Here is a 17,023-nt window from a genome sequence, read left to right on the forward strand (position 1 = left end):
AATGCATGCTCCCCTCCATGGCAAACAAGCCCATGGTAGATTTGCCTCCTGCCTTCTCCAATTCACTTCATACCAATCTCCCATAGTCACTTTCCCTAGCCACTGTGACCTTATTTCAGTGCTTCATCCACAGCAAGCTTGTTCCCCTGCCTCTGGCTCTGCAGTCACCATTTTCTCTGTCAGGAAAATTCTTCCCGAGCCTTCACTTGGCCTACCCCAGTCTCAGCTCCAGCCTCACCTGCTAGAAACATCTCATTGACCAGCTGCTTTTCTCCCCAGGCTCTCTCTCCCTTCAGCCTTGTGTTCTTTCTTCTGTCATTATCTGAATTTGTGATTTATCTCTTTGTCTTCTACCTTTCTACTCCAGGATGTTGGTTCCTATGGGAGCCAAAACTCTCTCTGTCTTCTTCTCCACTCTGTCCCAAACTCCGGGCACATAGAAACTTAATACATATTTGTTGAATGAATGAATGAATGAATGAATGAATGAATAAAAGGTGTCTGGGATAAGTAAGACTCAGCCAGTCTAAGAACAGAAGGATGAGTTGGCATGAGCTGTGCAGTTCAGTCTCACTAGAGAGCTGAATGTCAGCAGAGAGGCGTGGAAGACATGGCTGGTGGTAAAGACAGGAATTAGCTCACAGAGGCCATTGTAGGCCATGAACTTGTACTTTATGGTTTAGAGAGAGGGACACTGTCAGATTTCTATTTGGATCAGTGTTTCTCAAACATTTTTAATGCAGACCCAGAAGAACTACATTTTATATTATCTGCACATTGAGATCTATTCCTAGACTTCAGAAGCCACCATATTTCTTGGCTCTGGCCCCCTTTCTCCATCTTCAGAGCCAGCAGAGGTGGGGAGAGTACTTCTTGCATTGAAGCTCTCTGCCTCCTGCCTCAACTTTTATGAATTCATGCTCTTATGAGCCCATTTGGTCACCTCCTGGTCCTTAATTTTAAAGACATCTCCAAAATCCCTTTGTCATGTAACCTAATATATTCATGGGGCCTGGGGATTAGGGCAGTAGTCGGCAAACTCATTAGTCAACAGAGCCAAATATCAACAGTACAACGATTGAAATTTCTTTTGAGAGCCAAATTTTTTAAACTTAAACTATATAGGTAGGTACATTGTTATTAACTTAATTAGGGTACTCCTAAGCTGGCCTTTGCTAAAAACGTCCTCAATCTGAGGGGTTGACCTCAGCGAACGCCACTTCTTCAAAATAGACTTTCCCAGGCAGAAAACCGACTTCTGCGCATGGGCCACGAAGTTTCAATCGCACTGTACATGCGCGCCCGCACATGGTATTTTGTGGAAGAGCCACACTCAAGGGGCCAAAGAGCAGCATGTGGCTCGTGAGCCGAGGTTTGCCGACCCCTGGATTAGGGCATAGACATATTTTGTAGACCATTGTTCTGCCTGCCATAGGAATGTTTAGGGAGTTTTCTATAGCTTATATTCCTTGTCCCTCCCTCCCTCCCTCCTTTTCTCCCTCCCTCCCGTCTTTCTTTCAGGAACCATTTATTGAGTATTCTTTCCCAATGCTAAATGCTGGCATACAGCAGTGAGCAAGACAGTTAATGTTTCTGCTCTCATGGTGGCTTAAATTCAAACAAGTACTTACAAACAAGTAATGAAGTAAACAAACAAGGTGGTTATAGATTGTACCATGAAGGCAGTGAGTAGAAAGTAGCTAGCTGGGCAAGACCACTTTGGCTAGGTGGTCAGGGAGGGGCTCTCTGAGGAAGTGACACATGAGATGAGATCTGAAGAATGTAAGTCAGTCAGCCACTGAGAACAAGGGAAAGAAACTTCTAGCAGAGGAAATGGAAAGTGCAGAGTCCCCTGGGCAGCAAAAGGCATGTCTTGTTTAACGAACAGTCAGAAGGTCAGTGTGAATGGAGCAGAGTGAGCAGGGCAAAAACGTAAAGCAAATGGTGGTGGAGAGGTGAGGCCATGCAGTGGCTGAGAGATCCTGTGTGTGGTAAGGACTTTGAATTTTATTCTAAAGCATGGGGGACCCATTTAAGGGTTTTAAAAAGTGGTGGTGTAAGAGGTAACAGAATCTGATTTATGTTTTTATTTTATCTTATTTTTTATTATTATTTATTTTTTATTTCTTTTCTGATTTATGTTTTTAAAAGGTAGTCAGCTATGTGAAAATGACTTAGAAAGGGCAAGATGGAGTAGAGAGATACTTTAAGGGGCTACTTCAGTCATCTATGAGAGAGATGACAGTGGTTGGGATTAGAGTGAGGATGGTAGAAAAGGAGAGAAGTGAATGATCTGTGATATACTTTGGAGGTAAAATTGATAAGACTTAGTAATGGTTTGGTTGTAGGGGATGAAAAAGAGAATGGAATCAAGGATGACTTCTAAGTTTTTGAGCAACTTCAGGGATAAAAATGTTATTCGCTGAGATAGAAAAGGCTGGGGGAAGAACCAGTTTGGAGAAGGGAGCATGTTAATATTGAGTAGTCTGCTGGACATCCAGGAAGTGATTCCAAGGAAACAGACATGTGAGACTGGAGCTCAGGGAGAAGTAGAGTTGAAGATATGCATCTCAGAGTTGTTAGCATACAGATGATATCTAGAGCCAGGTGATCAGATGAGATCTCCCAGGAGAAAGTAGAAATGGTGAAAAAATAATGCATTAGGTGAGCTGAGATCTTCCAAGGATTAAATGTCTCAGGAGGAGACAGAATTGCAACCAGCAAAGACTATTGAAAAGATAGTGATATTCGCCCTAACTGGTTTGCTCAGTGGATAGAGTGTTGGCCTGCAGACTGAAAGGTCCCAGGTTTGATTCCAGTCAAGGGCATGTACCTTGGTTGTGGGCACATCTCCAGTAGGAGGTGTGCAGGAGGCAGCTGATCGATGTTTCTCTCTCTCATCGATGTTTCTAACTTTCTATCCCTCTCCCTTCCTCTCTGTAAAAAAGTAATAAAATATATTTTAAAAAACAGAAAAGATAGTGATATTATTTGGGGCTACCCTGAGTGTGACTAGGCATTAAAGGAGCAAGTAGGCATAGGGAAGCCCATTAGGGCAAGACTGTTGTTTCTAGCAGTTAACACTGTGGCTGGCATCATTGAATGAAGAAGTGAATTTTTCTGAGGCTCTATAGCATGCTCTGGCACGTTTCTAGGTATGGGGATAAGAAGTGAACATTTGGAATGGCTGTTTCCCGGTGGCCTGACATCAGGGAACTTTCCATCTTACTTTGTGAAAGCCCACTTTTAATAGAATTTAGATAATTTGCTAATGACTAGTAGAGCCATTCCTTAGATTTACATTTGGAAACAATCAGAAATCACCAGCTTGCATTTTCCAAACCATTCAAGATGAAAATACTCCATAAAATAGTAATATATGAACAAGCAAACACACAAGTAAAATTGAACTTTTATAGAAAACCTCAACAGCCCTCTTTAGAACCCATAGACTTTTTCTCCTACTGTCAAAGAGATCAATCTTTTACAAAGTTCCAAGCTGTGTGGGTGCGCGTGCGTGCGGGGTGGGGGGGGGGGTGGGGGGGGGGGGAGGGTGGGTGTTATGAGCTACTTTTAATCTCTTCCAGAAGTAGGTGACTAGGTCAGAAATTCTCATTAGTCTTGGAATTTCACACTATTGTGTTTGACTGTGATGAGGCAACATGTTTGGAAGAAAAAAAATGTGTAGGATTGAGGCTTAGAAAGTTAAGTGACTTGCCAATAGTCGCAAAGTATTTACACCCAGTTCTAAAGGACTCCAAAAGCCACGGCTCTTCTCCCACCCTTTGCTGACCCCAAGAAACTTAAATGACGTGGGGGTTAGAGATGACTAAGATTTTTCAATTTACTAGTTTTAAAGATACACTTCATTATTTAAAAAATAACAAGCAAAATCTTAACAATATGGAGAAAATTAAAAGGCCATTTTAAGCACTTCTAAATGATGTTGGTTCTGGTATTTTTTAAATGTCTTTAACATGAATGAATCTGTCTTCTTTTACAGGAAAAATATAGAGGTGTATTCCAGAGGTGACAGTTCATGGCACATATAGTTAGAACATGCTATTTGGCACTTATTTTTGTCATGTCGCCATTGGTTAAAGCAACAATAGGTAAGATATTCCTGTAATCTATCTGTGGAAGGATTTGTGGTTTAAATTCTCAGTTACAGATTAAAAATATGCACTTGTGGTAAATGTTCTGGTAGTTGGTCTTTTGTAGTCAATCTACCATGTAAGTGGATAATCTGGTTCTATGTATGTAACATGTATTTTATTTAATTTGTACTAATGATTAAAAGTTCAGTGATAACATTTCCTCTTGAAAATGGCTAGGTAGCCAAGCTCAGCATCATGAACGAATGTTTTACCTTATAATGTACGAGAGGCCCAGTACACAAAATTCGTGCATGGGGTGGGAGATCCCTCAGCCTGGCCTGCACCCTCTCCAATCCAGGACCCCCTGGGGGATGTCTGACTGCTTGTTTAGGCCCGATCCCTGCAGGATTGAGCCGAAACCGGCAATGGGACATCCATATCACAATCTGGGACCACTGGCAGCTCCTAACTGCTCACCTGCCTGTTTGCCTGATTGCTCCTAATCACTCTGCCTCCCTGCATGATCACCCCTAACCACTCTGCATGCCTGCCTGATGCTCCTAACTGCTTCCCTGCCTGCCTGATCGGCCCTAACTGCCTCTGCCTACCTGCCTGATCACCCCTAACCTCTCTGCCTCCCTGCCTGCTCACCCCTAACCATCTCTGCATGCCTGCCTGATCACCCCTTTTTGTTCCCCTGCCGGCTTGATGACCCCTAACTGCTCTCCTGCCTGCTTGATCGCCCCTAACTGCCTCTGCCTGCCTGCCTGCCTGATCACTCCTAACTGCTCTCCCCTGCTGGCCTGATCACCCCTAACTGTTCTCCCCTGCTGGCCTGATTGCCTCTAACTGCTCTCCCCTGCCAGCCTGATCACCTCTGCCCTGGCCCCCATCACCATGGCTTTGTCTGGAAGGACATCCGGAAGATGTCTGGAATCTATTAGTATAGATTCTAAAAGGGTATTTATGGTTGAAGTCAGCTATTTTCTAAAAGTGGTGGCTGGCATTTTCTTTGCTTCTTTCTATTGGGAGCTTATTTTTTACTTTCTGGCCTATTAGGATCAAAGAATATCAAACAAGCAGAAAACAAACATAACTAAGATAAGAGAAAGATGTAGTTTTAGTTCTGTAAATAGAAGTGAGAACTTTTTATTTTAAAAGAATTTTCAGTACTTCCTTTATTTGATTTAAATAACATGTTTTTTTTACATCAATTTCTATTTATGGTAGTTGATCCAAGAAATCTTACAATTACCTCCCCTGCCAAAAATAAAAGACTTTCAGTGAATATTTTATATCACATCTAAAAATTCAGGGCGAATCTATAATTCTGAGGGTTTTTTTTTAAATTGGCAATTACTAAGTACCACCAAAAACTGTTAATTCTGAATAGTTGTCATATTTATTTATACAAAAACTTCAGTAATAATAATGACCTCTCTTTTAAATAAGAGTTTAATGTGGTAACTGACATATAGTAAATAATATGGAGAACTCTTTTTTTCATATTAGCTGTATTGGGTAATGGTTCATCTAGCCCAAGGTCTTATATCTTAAAGGAATATCAAAATATGGCACTGTAAGACCTAATTTCTATCTTTGTTGCCAACTACAAATATACCAGAGCCCCTGAATATTTTCTGTTATAAAATAATGTTATAGATTACACATACTTTATACCACTAATATAATAAAAGAGGGAACTATTCCAAAATCTGTCCCTAAAGTTTGTAATAGCCTTTTAAAATTGTCTCTTTTTGGAATGAGTATTTAAGTAAGCATCATAAATCATAAATGGGAATGGAAACAAATGTGATTTATTCTGGGAAGTACTTTTTAGTAGTCTGGTGAATAATTTACATACAGAGAGATTGGCTTTTCCTGGAACTGTGTTCTTGAATGTTCTTCCAACCCTATTTTCTCACCACTTTCCTATTTATAGTTCTGGTTCTAATATTACTGTTTTGAGAGGAATGCATGTTTTAATTCAGTTAGACTTTAATATGGTGGCCTTCTGTTCTCATTGTGCATCACCAATACAGCCAGAGCAATGGAGGTTATTTATATTTCCAGGATTTGGTGGGGTTCATTTTGCCCTGCATTTGGGGAATTAATGAACCCTCCATTTTGGAATGGGTTGCTTATATGCCAACGAAAGTATTGCGTTTTGTGTCTCACAGCAGATGTGTGCAAGAGAGGAGATGTGACTGTGGAGCCTTCCCGTGTCCTCCCACTTGGATCTGCTGTCAACATGTCATGCTCTTTAAAGCCCAAGCAAGGCTGCTCTCCATATTCCAATTTTAACAAGTTAAGCCTCTACAAGTTTCACCAAAAAATAAAGTTCCAGCATGGCCACTCCCTCAGTTTGCAGGTCTCAGGTCTTCCTCTGGGCACAACAGTGTTTGTCTGCAAACTGGCCTGCGGCAGTAGTGAGGAGATCCAGATATGTGGGGCAGAGATCTCAGTTGGTGGTGAGCATTCCATTCTGAATTCCTAAAAATTGGTGATCGTTTGGTATTTGTCCTGTGTTAAGCAGAAAGCCCAGTATAGGACTGTGTTCTTTCTTCTCCCACCATGTGGATATATTTTATCTTGATAGAACATGAGCACCTCAATGTGAGAAGTCCAGAAATCTATGAAATTGGGGTCTCGTTTCGTAAGGCTCTATTTCCTCTCTCTCTTATTCCTTCCCTCCGTCCCTCTCCTCCCTCCCATTTCTGCCCATTAACACCATTTACCTGTTGTCCTTGGACGGCAATGGCAGGAAAATGGATCTCTGCAACCTTCATGCCTTCTTGACTTTGAGAATTTGTTCAAAACTACAACCTCCTGAAAAGAAGAAAGAGATGTCTCTTTGGACTTATGCAGCCCAGGCTGCCTACCCAAGGCTGAACACTTCTCCCCTCTCTAACTTTATGTACAAAAAATAGTTCTTCCACCCATAGTCACTCCTGACCACTGATCATCATACTTAGCAGAGGTTAAAAGAAAACTATCATTATATTTATCTTTCCTTGAAAATTGCCTAGGGTAAACCTGACATGCTAACACTCCCTAGGGGGAAAAGAGTTGGATAGTTCCAGGGAAGCAAGAGTAAGGGAGCCAGGAAAGTAGCAAAGCAAACACAAGGTGGTTAAGTTCCTGAGCTGGTCACAGAGGCATCAGAAAATACAGCTGGTTGCTTGGTCACTAGGAACATCCCCAGAAAGAGCATATGGAAATGCAATGACAGGAGAAAGAGAGAAGACTTTAAGTGTCTGCCTGTGGTCAGAGCATCAACTGCCCCTTACTGCTGGCTTACACAGCGGGTCCCTCCAGGCAGCTGCTGGGAATAAGAGCTAAGATGTCACAGTTGGCATCTGTAGCATGAGCCACAGTGCACAGAGTGAGCCAGCAGAAGACCTACCTGCAGCTTGCAGTCTGCAGCCTGCAGCCTTAAAGGCCCACCCAGACAAACCAGTGAGCATACATGGGTCCTGAGAGATCCTGTGGTGCTTTGTGCCCCTGTGGTTCCAGGGAAGGTCCAGAGTAGCAGGTGAGAGGCATGAAGAGAGTAGGAGCAGTTGCTACAGCAGGCTGACCAAATGCAAGGACAGGGTCTCCGTCATAAAAACAGTGATATAGACCTCAATAAGGCTCTTTCCTGCAAAGGTGAAGCCTCTTCTCTGTGACCTATAAAGATATGGTTGGTGCCAGGCAGTCTTCCTGGAGGGTCCCCAGAAGCATTGAGCGGAACACCAAGCAATGGCCAAACAAATCACTGGGGGACAAAGAGACATAAACTAGGCCCAGTGCTCCTCTTTCAGTTCAGTCTCCTGTCCCCACCCTAATGGATCATGTACTCTCAGCTCTGACAGCCTGTGGTGTCATAAGAGGAGCCTGGGCTTTGAATTCCAACCTTGCCACCAGCAATGTACCCTTCGGCAATTTCAATTCTCTGAGCCTCAGTTTCTCCCTCTGCATTATGGAGATACTACCACCTATCTCATAAGATGGTTTCAGTGATTAGATGACACCTTGTACGCAAAGTGCTTCATCTAGTACCAGGCACATAGGAGGTACATAGGTCATGAGTGCGGAGATTGCACATCTGTCCAGTTTTACTCTCTCCTTTCCCTTAAGAGAAAGCATAAGCATTGGTTATAGACAAAATGAAAATTTTTCTAAAAAACGCCAATGATCCTCACCTCCCTTGTCTTCAGAACTCCTGAATTTTTCACCCAAGTAACTTGCCATCTTACAGACTGACATTCCGTATTTGTATTAGACATTCCCAGCTGTGATGTCAGTTCCAGGAGTCCGCAGTGCTGCTGTGTTGTTGTTGTTTTTCTTTTTGGTGGCCTAACAATGGCCTTGGAAGTCGGTATCCTTGTCGATATCCTTAGCCACTTTGTTCCATTTCCTGTCTTTGCTCAGATACATTGGAGTGCTGCAAGTCCTTTTCATATTTTACTTTTCCATCCACAGCATGCATTTGTGACAGTCTGCAGCAGCAGCGGATCTAGGGAGGTGGGGAGGAGATCTGTCAGGTGCAGCTCAGTTGGGTGGTGCTGCCTGCCTGCCGGAATGTTGCTTGTGCAACGCGCTCAAGGCGTAACCACACCATGAAATGGCTGCTCTTTGAGCAAGTTTAACACCTTTGAGGTCAAGGACTGACTGGAAGCAACACCTTTTTCTGAATATAGCTAGTCATTCCAAGAAAAGACACAGTGAATGTTGGTTTCACCGAGTGTAGTAAGAGTAACCCTACCTAGTGAGAGAGTAAGCAGCCTAGCCCATGGAAACTACTCAGTGTCTATTTAAATAATTAATTTATAAATGTCCATGAAGTATGTACTCCAAGTAAAGCTGCAGAAATTAGATTTAGGTGGTACAGCTCAGAAGGACATGAGTAGGGCCAATGGATAGCAATGTCTTGGCAGTACATTTCAGTTCAATGGAGAAAAAGAGCCCCCGATTTGTAAAGATTTGTCATATTAAGTGGACTTTATTCTGGAAAGGTAAACTCATCGTCACTGGGGCCATGGAGGTAGCATTGGGTATTCACCTGCCAGGGAGAATAGTAAAATGTGGTGAAAGGCTTGGACATAAGTCAGCCACTCCTAGGCTGGAGCCCTGCTTCTGCCACTTCATAGATTTGTAATCTTTGGCAAGATACTTAACCTCTAAGTCTTAGTTTCCTCTTCAATGAAGCGAGGATAATAATAGTGTAGCTGCTGTGACGTCTACTTGAGAAAAACCGCACATAAAACACTTAGCATAGGACTTGGCATATAGTGTTTGCTCATAGCCACTATTATTACTATTGTTAGTAGAAGAAATTCATGCCTCGGAGGCAAATTTGAACTTGATGGGATCTAACATAGCTACCAGCTTGTCTGGGATGGGATATAGAGAGAAAGTATTGTTATCTTGTTGACAAATAATAACAATGTGATTGAATTATCACTTGTGTGGCATTTCAAATATATGGCTTTGCTCTTTATTTTTAAAGTTGTTCCAGAACAGCCTCAAAACTTATCATGCACACAGAAGGGAGAACGTGGGACTGTGGCCTGCACCTGGGACAGAGGACGAGACACCCACCTACCTACTGCGTATACTTTACAGTGAGTGAGAGACTGTTCTTGCAGGTTTTTGGGGGTCTCTGTATGACATTGAGAAATACCTAATAGTTCTAGTTTAACCGGTGAGAAGAAGCAGTAGACAGCTCTAGGTCATTAGATGTTTTTTTAAAAAATGCTAGCGTTCATAAATGAAAACTGGTTCATTCATCTACAGTGTGGGAACTGATGCATGGGTATGAGGTCTAACTCAGAGCTCTCTTCAGGGCATCCAAGGCCAATTTTTTGCACATTCTTCCCTGCTCTAGGAGGGTTAAACTGGCTGCCTTATATACCTTTTCTCGCAGACTCTTGTGGTCATGATATATAAATAGGCTCTTCCTTGTGGAGCTTTCCATCAGCCTGGGAGAGTTTCTTTTCGAAGCACCTTGACCTGCACGAGCGCTCCACAGAGAGAGTCTGGGAGTTTCTGTTTCTTGCAGTTGATTCCATAATCCCATCCAAAGATCCCGCTGGGTTGCACTGTGCCTAAGTGAGCAGCAGATGGGGAAAGGAAGTGGGCCCCAGGGTTCTGGTCTGTACTAGAAACTGGCACTTCTGTGCAGTAAATGCCAAGGTGGACCATGGATCCTTTGGATCTGACCTAAGGAACCAAGACATCAGAAAGGGTTTGGGGAATTCGGGTAGTGTAGGGATGCTTACTCATCTCTATGAATGTCAAAAAAAAAAAAAAAAAAATCTCAGTCCTACCAAACAAAGGGAGAGGGGGAACTATGGTCCTATTTATGATCATAGAATACAAACATTTCCATAGTGTACCCTCTAGTAATAAGACTGACCCTAAAAATATGTCTAGAATTTTAAATATTTGAAAGTTTCGTTCTTTTGTGTTAAAAGGGGGAAGTAGCACATAACGTATCCTGCTAAACACAGATGTCTCTTATTCACAGGTTAAATGGACCAAAAAATTTAACTTGGCAGAAGACATGTAATGATTATTACTGTGACCATTTGGACCTTGGAATCAACCTATCCCTGGAATCACCTGAATCCAGTTACACAGCCAGGGTTACTACCATCAGTGATCTTGGAAATGCTTCTTCATTTCCATCCACATTCACATTCTTGGACATAGGTACATTTTATTTCACTTTTTATAGGTGTCATACGTTGGCACATGAACATTATTTCAAAAATCACTTGAATGTCCTATATGTGATTGTTTCAAAAGAGGCAGTGGTTGATGGAAAGTGACCAACAGGCATAGGCATAGGATAAACATTACTTTGATGCAGGTAAAAGGGTGCATGATCCTGGAGCTATATAGAGATGGTTGTATAAAAGTCAACATTATTCTCTATATTGGACAAACAGGAGCCCCTGGTTTCAATCCCACGAAGGCACCAGCTGTCTGAGAGAGGGTCCTGTGAGGTTATCTCAAGAAGCTCAGTGTAGGCCATTCTTGGTAGAGATGTCTTTTTACCCCCATGGCTGTTCCACTCTTCTGAGTTAGGCTACATGTAGGCCTGCAGCTCTGGAGCAGCTGGTGCAAACTATAAATAAAATGGATCAAGGTTTATGTGCACCTCGCTCTGTGAGTACTTACCTCTGCTCCTCTCTGCGTGGTTGCTGGAATGAGCTAGTCCCAGCACATTTCTGAGCAAATATAATTGGCCCAGATGAATCAAAGACCAATCCCAGGCATTCCCAGATTCTGCCCATCCCAGGTAGAACTGGGTTTCTGGCCTGCCTGAAGTCCCAGCCTCACACTATGTGTTTCTCTTCTCTCTTCCCACAGCACCTCTTTGCATACACACTGCTAACTATAAGTCTGAACATAGGCATTTAATATGCATTTTCCTACCACACTTCTCCCCATCTACTTTGCATCTCTTTACATAGGTATCTCTAAGCCACCTTCTTCCCTCTTATTCTTTTCTTCTGTTCCCCTGTTCTTATATCCCCTTCTGGTGACTTTTCTACCAACATTTCTTCTCTTCCTGAGGGGATCACCTCTAACCACCTCTAACTCAGCATTGGGACTCTCAGATTTGGCACATTGTTTGTTTTTTTTAAATCATTGAATTCAGTGGAATCAACACTATCGTTGCTGTCGGTGGTAGTTTATTTGGTAAAAATGAGGGCAGATTAAGAGGAATTATTTTAAAGATTTAGAAGTGAATCAAACTTTTTCTTCTTTCTAAAAGCCAGGGACTTCTCTCTTGTTTATTTCACCAAATTGGGTGGTCATGCATCTTAGAGATGAATTTTGTTCAACTCTTTATAGCTCATGTGAATACATAAGACAACTTCTGATTGTGGAGCCTGAATCACACCTTTCTGTTTATCCTGTTTACCAGTGAGGCCTCTTCCTCCGTGGGACATCAGAATCAAATGTGCAAATGATTCTGTGAGCAGGTGTACTCTTCAGTGGAGAGATGAGGGGATGGTGCTGTTTAATCGACTCAGATATCGGCCCAGTAACAGCAGGTCCTGGAATATGGTAATGGTTTTTGGAGTGAAAGGGGAAAACAGGGAGGGGTTCTTGATATTACTGCACAGACCTCTGTCTTTTCATACCAGCGAAATATGTAGTTTAAAGTATATACTTGAGTTATACCAGAAAGCCAGATATACCTCTATTTATCAAGAAATATCTTGAATTCTGATCACTGATTTTTTAAGTGGCAAGCTTCTGTAGACCAGTATTAATTTTCTATATTTTGTGTCTAGTAAAGGGCTCATTTCTCCTTGAGTATTTTTTTTTTAACCCCTGCCCTATTATTACTTTTTAGTAATTTTTTAACATATTAGAAACAGAAATATTAGGGTCTGTCCACAGAAGTTTATGTGGAATTTAATATTCCAAAGTTAAAGCCCCACACTTTGATATATTAGGCATTATTTTTTTTTTTACAATAAAAAGTATAGGATTATAATTTCTTCCAGTATTTTTATAAACTATAATGTCTTTTTTAAAATATATTTTTATTGATTTCAGAGAGGAAGGGAAAGGGAGAAAGAGATAAAAAAAAAAACCAAACATTAATGATGAGAGGGAATCATTGATTGGCTGCCTCCTTCACACCCCCTACTGGGGATCAAGCGCTCAACCCAGCATGTGCCCTTGACAGAAATTGAACCCAGGACCCTTCAGTCTGCAGGCCAACACTCTATCCACTGAGCCAAACCAGCTAGATCTAAACTATAATGTCTTATAATGACAAAGGATCAGTTTCATATACAGCTGATATTCAAGAGAGGTACAGTAACTAAATTTCTTAAATATTTTTATATAATTAAAGTTTTCTGTTTGAACCCAGTTCTATGTCTTTATAAGTATTAAAATATGCATCACATTCTAATTGTGATCAAATGTAGAAAATTCTCCAAGGCCTTTATGAAAATTGGTAGTTTTCAACTTATACTTCCTTTTCAGCTAGTTTTAGGAATCCTCTTGGAACTTACATAGATAGGTTCTTAATATCAGGAGATATTTTTGTTTTGTTTATTCTAAAACAGTATTATTTCAGTGTATTCAATAACCCAGCCATTGATATATCTTCTCATTGAATGACAGATCTGAAAAAAAAAAATGAGTTACCTGGTCTAGTTTTTTACCTTTTTGTTAAAATTCTTTAAATTAATAGAGTATTAATATGCACTTTAAAAATCTTGTCTGTTTGAAGGTTAATACTACAAATGCCAAAGGAAGACATGATTTATTGGATCTGAAACCATTCACAGATTATGAATTTCAGGTTTCCTCTAAACTACATCTTTATAAAGGCAGTTGGAGTGACTGGAGTGAATCATTGAGAATGCAAACGCCAGAAGAAGGTATGTGTCAAAAAAACAAAAAACAAAAAAAACAAAACAGGAATGCGGTGGGGTGGGGGCAGAGAGAAAGGATGGAGGGAAAGAAGAAGATGCAATGATTTCCTTGGAATAGAGTCGCTAAAGTACTGATACTGAGTCAAAGAGTATGATTGCATTAATTAACAAGTTAATTTCCACATGAACTTAAGTTCTGAAACTGTCAGAGAGATCTGTTTATATTGCTAGGAAATATTTAACATTAGGTAAGTCCTACTCCTGTTTGGCACATGTCATGTTGGTGACAAGCTTAAGCCTCAGTAATCTTTGGTTATAACTTCCTATTTTTATTGCACTTATTATTTTTTTACTTACCATCTCAGTAATTCTCTCTCTCTTAAGTTACAGAGCTAAACCAGTAATTAATTTCATTCTTTCATAGTTAAACCTTGATTCAGTTTACTGTTTGGATTCTATGAAAATGAATTTGGCTCTGTGAGCCACTAAAAGCTTGAAAGAAGGAGGATTCTGGACACATAATATTTTAAAGTAAAATTTAACATCCAGCCATCTTTCTCCTTCAAATACTGCAGCATTGTCCTTCTTCCAGGCTTTGACTCCCTGCTCAGATGAGTGCCAGTAGACTGTCCATAGCTATGAAAAGGATATCAAATGTATTTTGCAGTCTTATGGGCTTTTATATTTGGTAATCATTGGGAAGGTAATTTTACTGAAATATAATAAAAATATTTTTATTAGGGCAAAAATGCTTATATGAGCATTATTTCAGTAATTAACAAATCTTGGGAAACAAAAGAAATAGCCACCTGAATATTAGTATTCAAAAGCTCTCAATTAGTTATATAGCATGGACTTTTCATAATTTGTGTACATTTGGCTCAGGAAAAATTATTAGCATATAATACACTGCTTTATTATCTTGCGGTTTTGTAATATTAATACTTACTTGTGGAAACTTACGGATCTGTGTGCATATGAACTAACCTTGTGATTAAGTTACATTCATTTTCTGTGAGCTAGTAATGGCTTTTGGTAATTGATGACACTTATCAATGATTCTTCAATGACATTCAAGCACCTAAAGGACCTATTAATAAAATATAATTCTTGAGATAATTGTATATTCTTCCCCTCTTCTTGTATGAATCGCATTACTTCTATTTTAAAAAAATGTTTAAAAATGAAATCATTCAACAAGTTAGAATTTATTTCCTCTCATTTCATAATAAAAATCTCGTAAATTAAATCTCGTTGAGCCACTTGCTGTCTGCTTAAATGCTTGCCATTTTCATAATCCAGAGCTTATTTTTATTATCCTTGCATTACACATAGTCAATGAATTTTTTAGAAGTACTTCATGGAGTTGATTTTATTTATACACAGTACAGATAAAATTCTTGAAAATGGGCCATATTTTCTAAGTTCAAGGTAGTAAATATTTGTTATATTACATGAGTCTAAACTATAAACAAGGGAAACTCTGGGTTTGTGAATTCTTGTCATTCTTACTCACCTTTGGTAATGACCTGTTAAAAGGGTTTTCTTTTCTTGTGTTTATATGTTGAATTAAAAACCCTTCAAGGTAGGACAGTAGTAACTTTCTCATGTCTTATCAAATAAACCACTATCATAACAATGAGTGCAGCAACTTGTTATGGTTAAGAATTTGTGGATGGTTGTGAATTGAACCAAGAAAGCTGGCTCTTTCAGAGTAATTGCAGGCATTCATAAAGAGAGAAACCTATACTCTGAGATATACCACGGTTACCAAGCTCTGTTGGCTTCCTTTCAATGTCTGAATCTCCCTTTTTGGTGTTTGATCTTTCTGTGGGTTGTTGTAGGATTTCTTTTCTCTTACTCTAAGCTGCATGGTTTTCACCTTTTACCACTATTTCTGTCATCAGTTTCTTTATGAAACACCAACTGATGTAAACCTAAAAGGTGTGAAATTTTTTTAACACGCCTTCCTTTTAACCCTTTAAATATAGACTCATATGTAACTTGGCATTTAAAAAAATTACTAGTAAGCTTTTTTTTTAAATGTCACTCTAAAACCAAATAATACTTTGCTACCAAAACTGAGAGCAAAATGTTGTCTCCTGGTGGATTGGGCACAGTTATTTATATCATATCAGCAGGAAATTAGGTCGTTATTTACTCCGTATGGCCTTTTCCTATGTCATTCAATTTAACTCCAGTAATGGTCCTCCATGAGAAACACTTTTCAAATGACCACTAAGTAAGGTGTAGGAGGAAAGAAACCACTTTCTGTGTCCCACAATCATCCATTAAAGGCAGGATTGATACTGGGAATTGAGCAACCATATTTTGTGTCTAGTGGAAAAACACTTTGAATTTGGGCTGCATGGTGTCCAGACAGGCCTGAGAATAATATGCTCAAGCTCCGGGGGGAAGTGATCCCTCACCACTCAGAACACCCAGGAGGAATTTTATATCATTTTCATGTCACTGAAAATGATTTTTTTTATATTAAATCTTTATTGTTCAGGTTATTACAGTTGTTCCTCCGTTTTCCCCCCATAGCTCCCCTCCACCCGGTTCCCACCCCACCCTCCGCCCTCACCGCCCCCCACTGTCCTCATCCATAGGTGCACGATTTTTGTCCAGTCTCTTCCCGCATCCCCCACACCCCTTCCCCCCCTCACCCCCAAGAATAGTCAGTCCACTCTCTTTCTATGCCCCTGACTCTATTATAATCACCAGTTTATTCTGGTCATCAGATTATTTATTCACTTGATTTTTAGATTCACTTGTTGATAGATGTGTATTTGTTGTTCATAATTTGTATCTTTACCTTTTTCTTCTTCCTCCTCTTCTTAAAGGATACCTTTTAGCATTTCATATAATATTGGTTTGGTGGTGATGAACTCCTTTAGCTTTTCCTTATCTGTGAAGCTCTTTATCTGACCTTCAATTCTGAATGATAGCTTTGCTGGATAAAGTAATCTTGGTTGTAGGTTCTTGGTATTCATCACTTTGAATATTTCTTGCCACTCCCTTCTGGCCTGCAAAGTTTCTGTTGAGAAATCAGCTGACAGTCGTATGGGTACTCCCTTGTAGGTAACTGACTGTCTTTCTCTTGCTGCTTTTAAGATTCTCTCCTTGTCTCTTGCTCTTGGCATTTTAATTATGATGTGTCTGGGTGTGGTCCTCTTTGGATTTCTTTTGTTTGGGGTTCTCTGGGCTTCCTGGACTTGTAAGTCTATTTCTTTCACCAGGTAGGGGAAGTTTTCTGTCATTATTTCTTCAAATAGGTTTTCAATATCTTGCTCTCTCTCTTCTTCTGGCACCCCTATAATTCTGATGTTGGTACACTTGAAGCTGTCCCAGAGGCTCCTTACACTATCTTCGTATTTTTGGATTCTTTTTTTTCATTTTGCTTTTCCGGTTGGGTGTTTTTTGCTTCTTCGTATTTCAAATCGTTGACTTGATTCTTACGATCCTCTAGTCTGCTGTTGGAACTCTGCATAATATCCTTTATTTCAGTCAGTGTATGCTTAATTT

General features: G+C 40.2%; 1 protein-coding gene across 1 annotated transcript in view; it reads left to right on the forward strand.

The window, feature by feature from the left end:
* The first annotated feature begins 1,841 nt into the window (after positions 1-1,841).
* The window catches only part of IL12RB2 (interleukin 12 receptor subunit beta 2), a 65,514-nt gene continuing 50,332 nt past the window's right edge, over positions 1,842-17,023 (forward strand). The window contains exons 1-7 of the mRNA XM_036349845.1: positions 1,842-1,991; positions 4,004-4,112; positions 6,281-6,568; positions 9,592-9,706; positions 10,612-10,796; positions 12,022-12,164; positions 13,351-13,501. Of these exons, the coding sequence (XP_036205738.1) occupies positions 4,040-4,112; positions 6,281-6,568; positions 9,592-9,706; positions 10,612-10,796; positions 12,022-12,164; positions 13,351-13,501 (955 nt within the window). The 5' untranslated portion in view covers positions 1,842-1,991; positions 4,004-4,039. The remainder of the gene's footprint in view (positions 1,992-4,003; positions 4,113-6,280; positions 6,569-9,591; positions 9,707-10,611; positions 10,797-12,021; positions 12,165-13,350; positions 13,502-17,023) is intronic.

The sequence above is a fragment of the Myotis myotis genome, unplaced genomic scaffold (genome assembly GCF_014108235.1).
Source record: "Myotis myotis isolate mMyoMyo1 unplaced genomic scaffold, mMyoMyo1.p scaffold_m19_p_2, whole genome shotgun sequence".
In the NCBI taxonomy this organism is placed as follows: Eukaryota; Metazoa; Chordata; class Mammalia; order Chiroptera; family Vespertilionidae; genus Myotis; species Myotis myotis.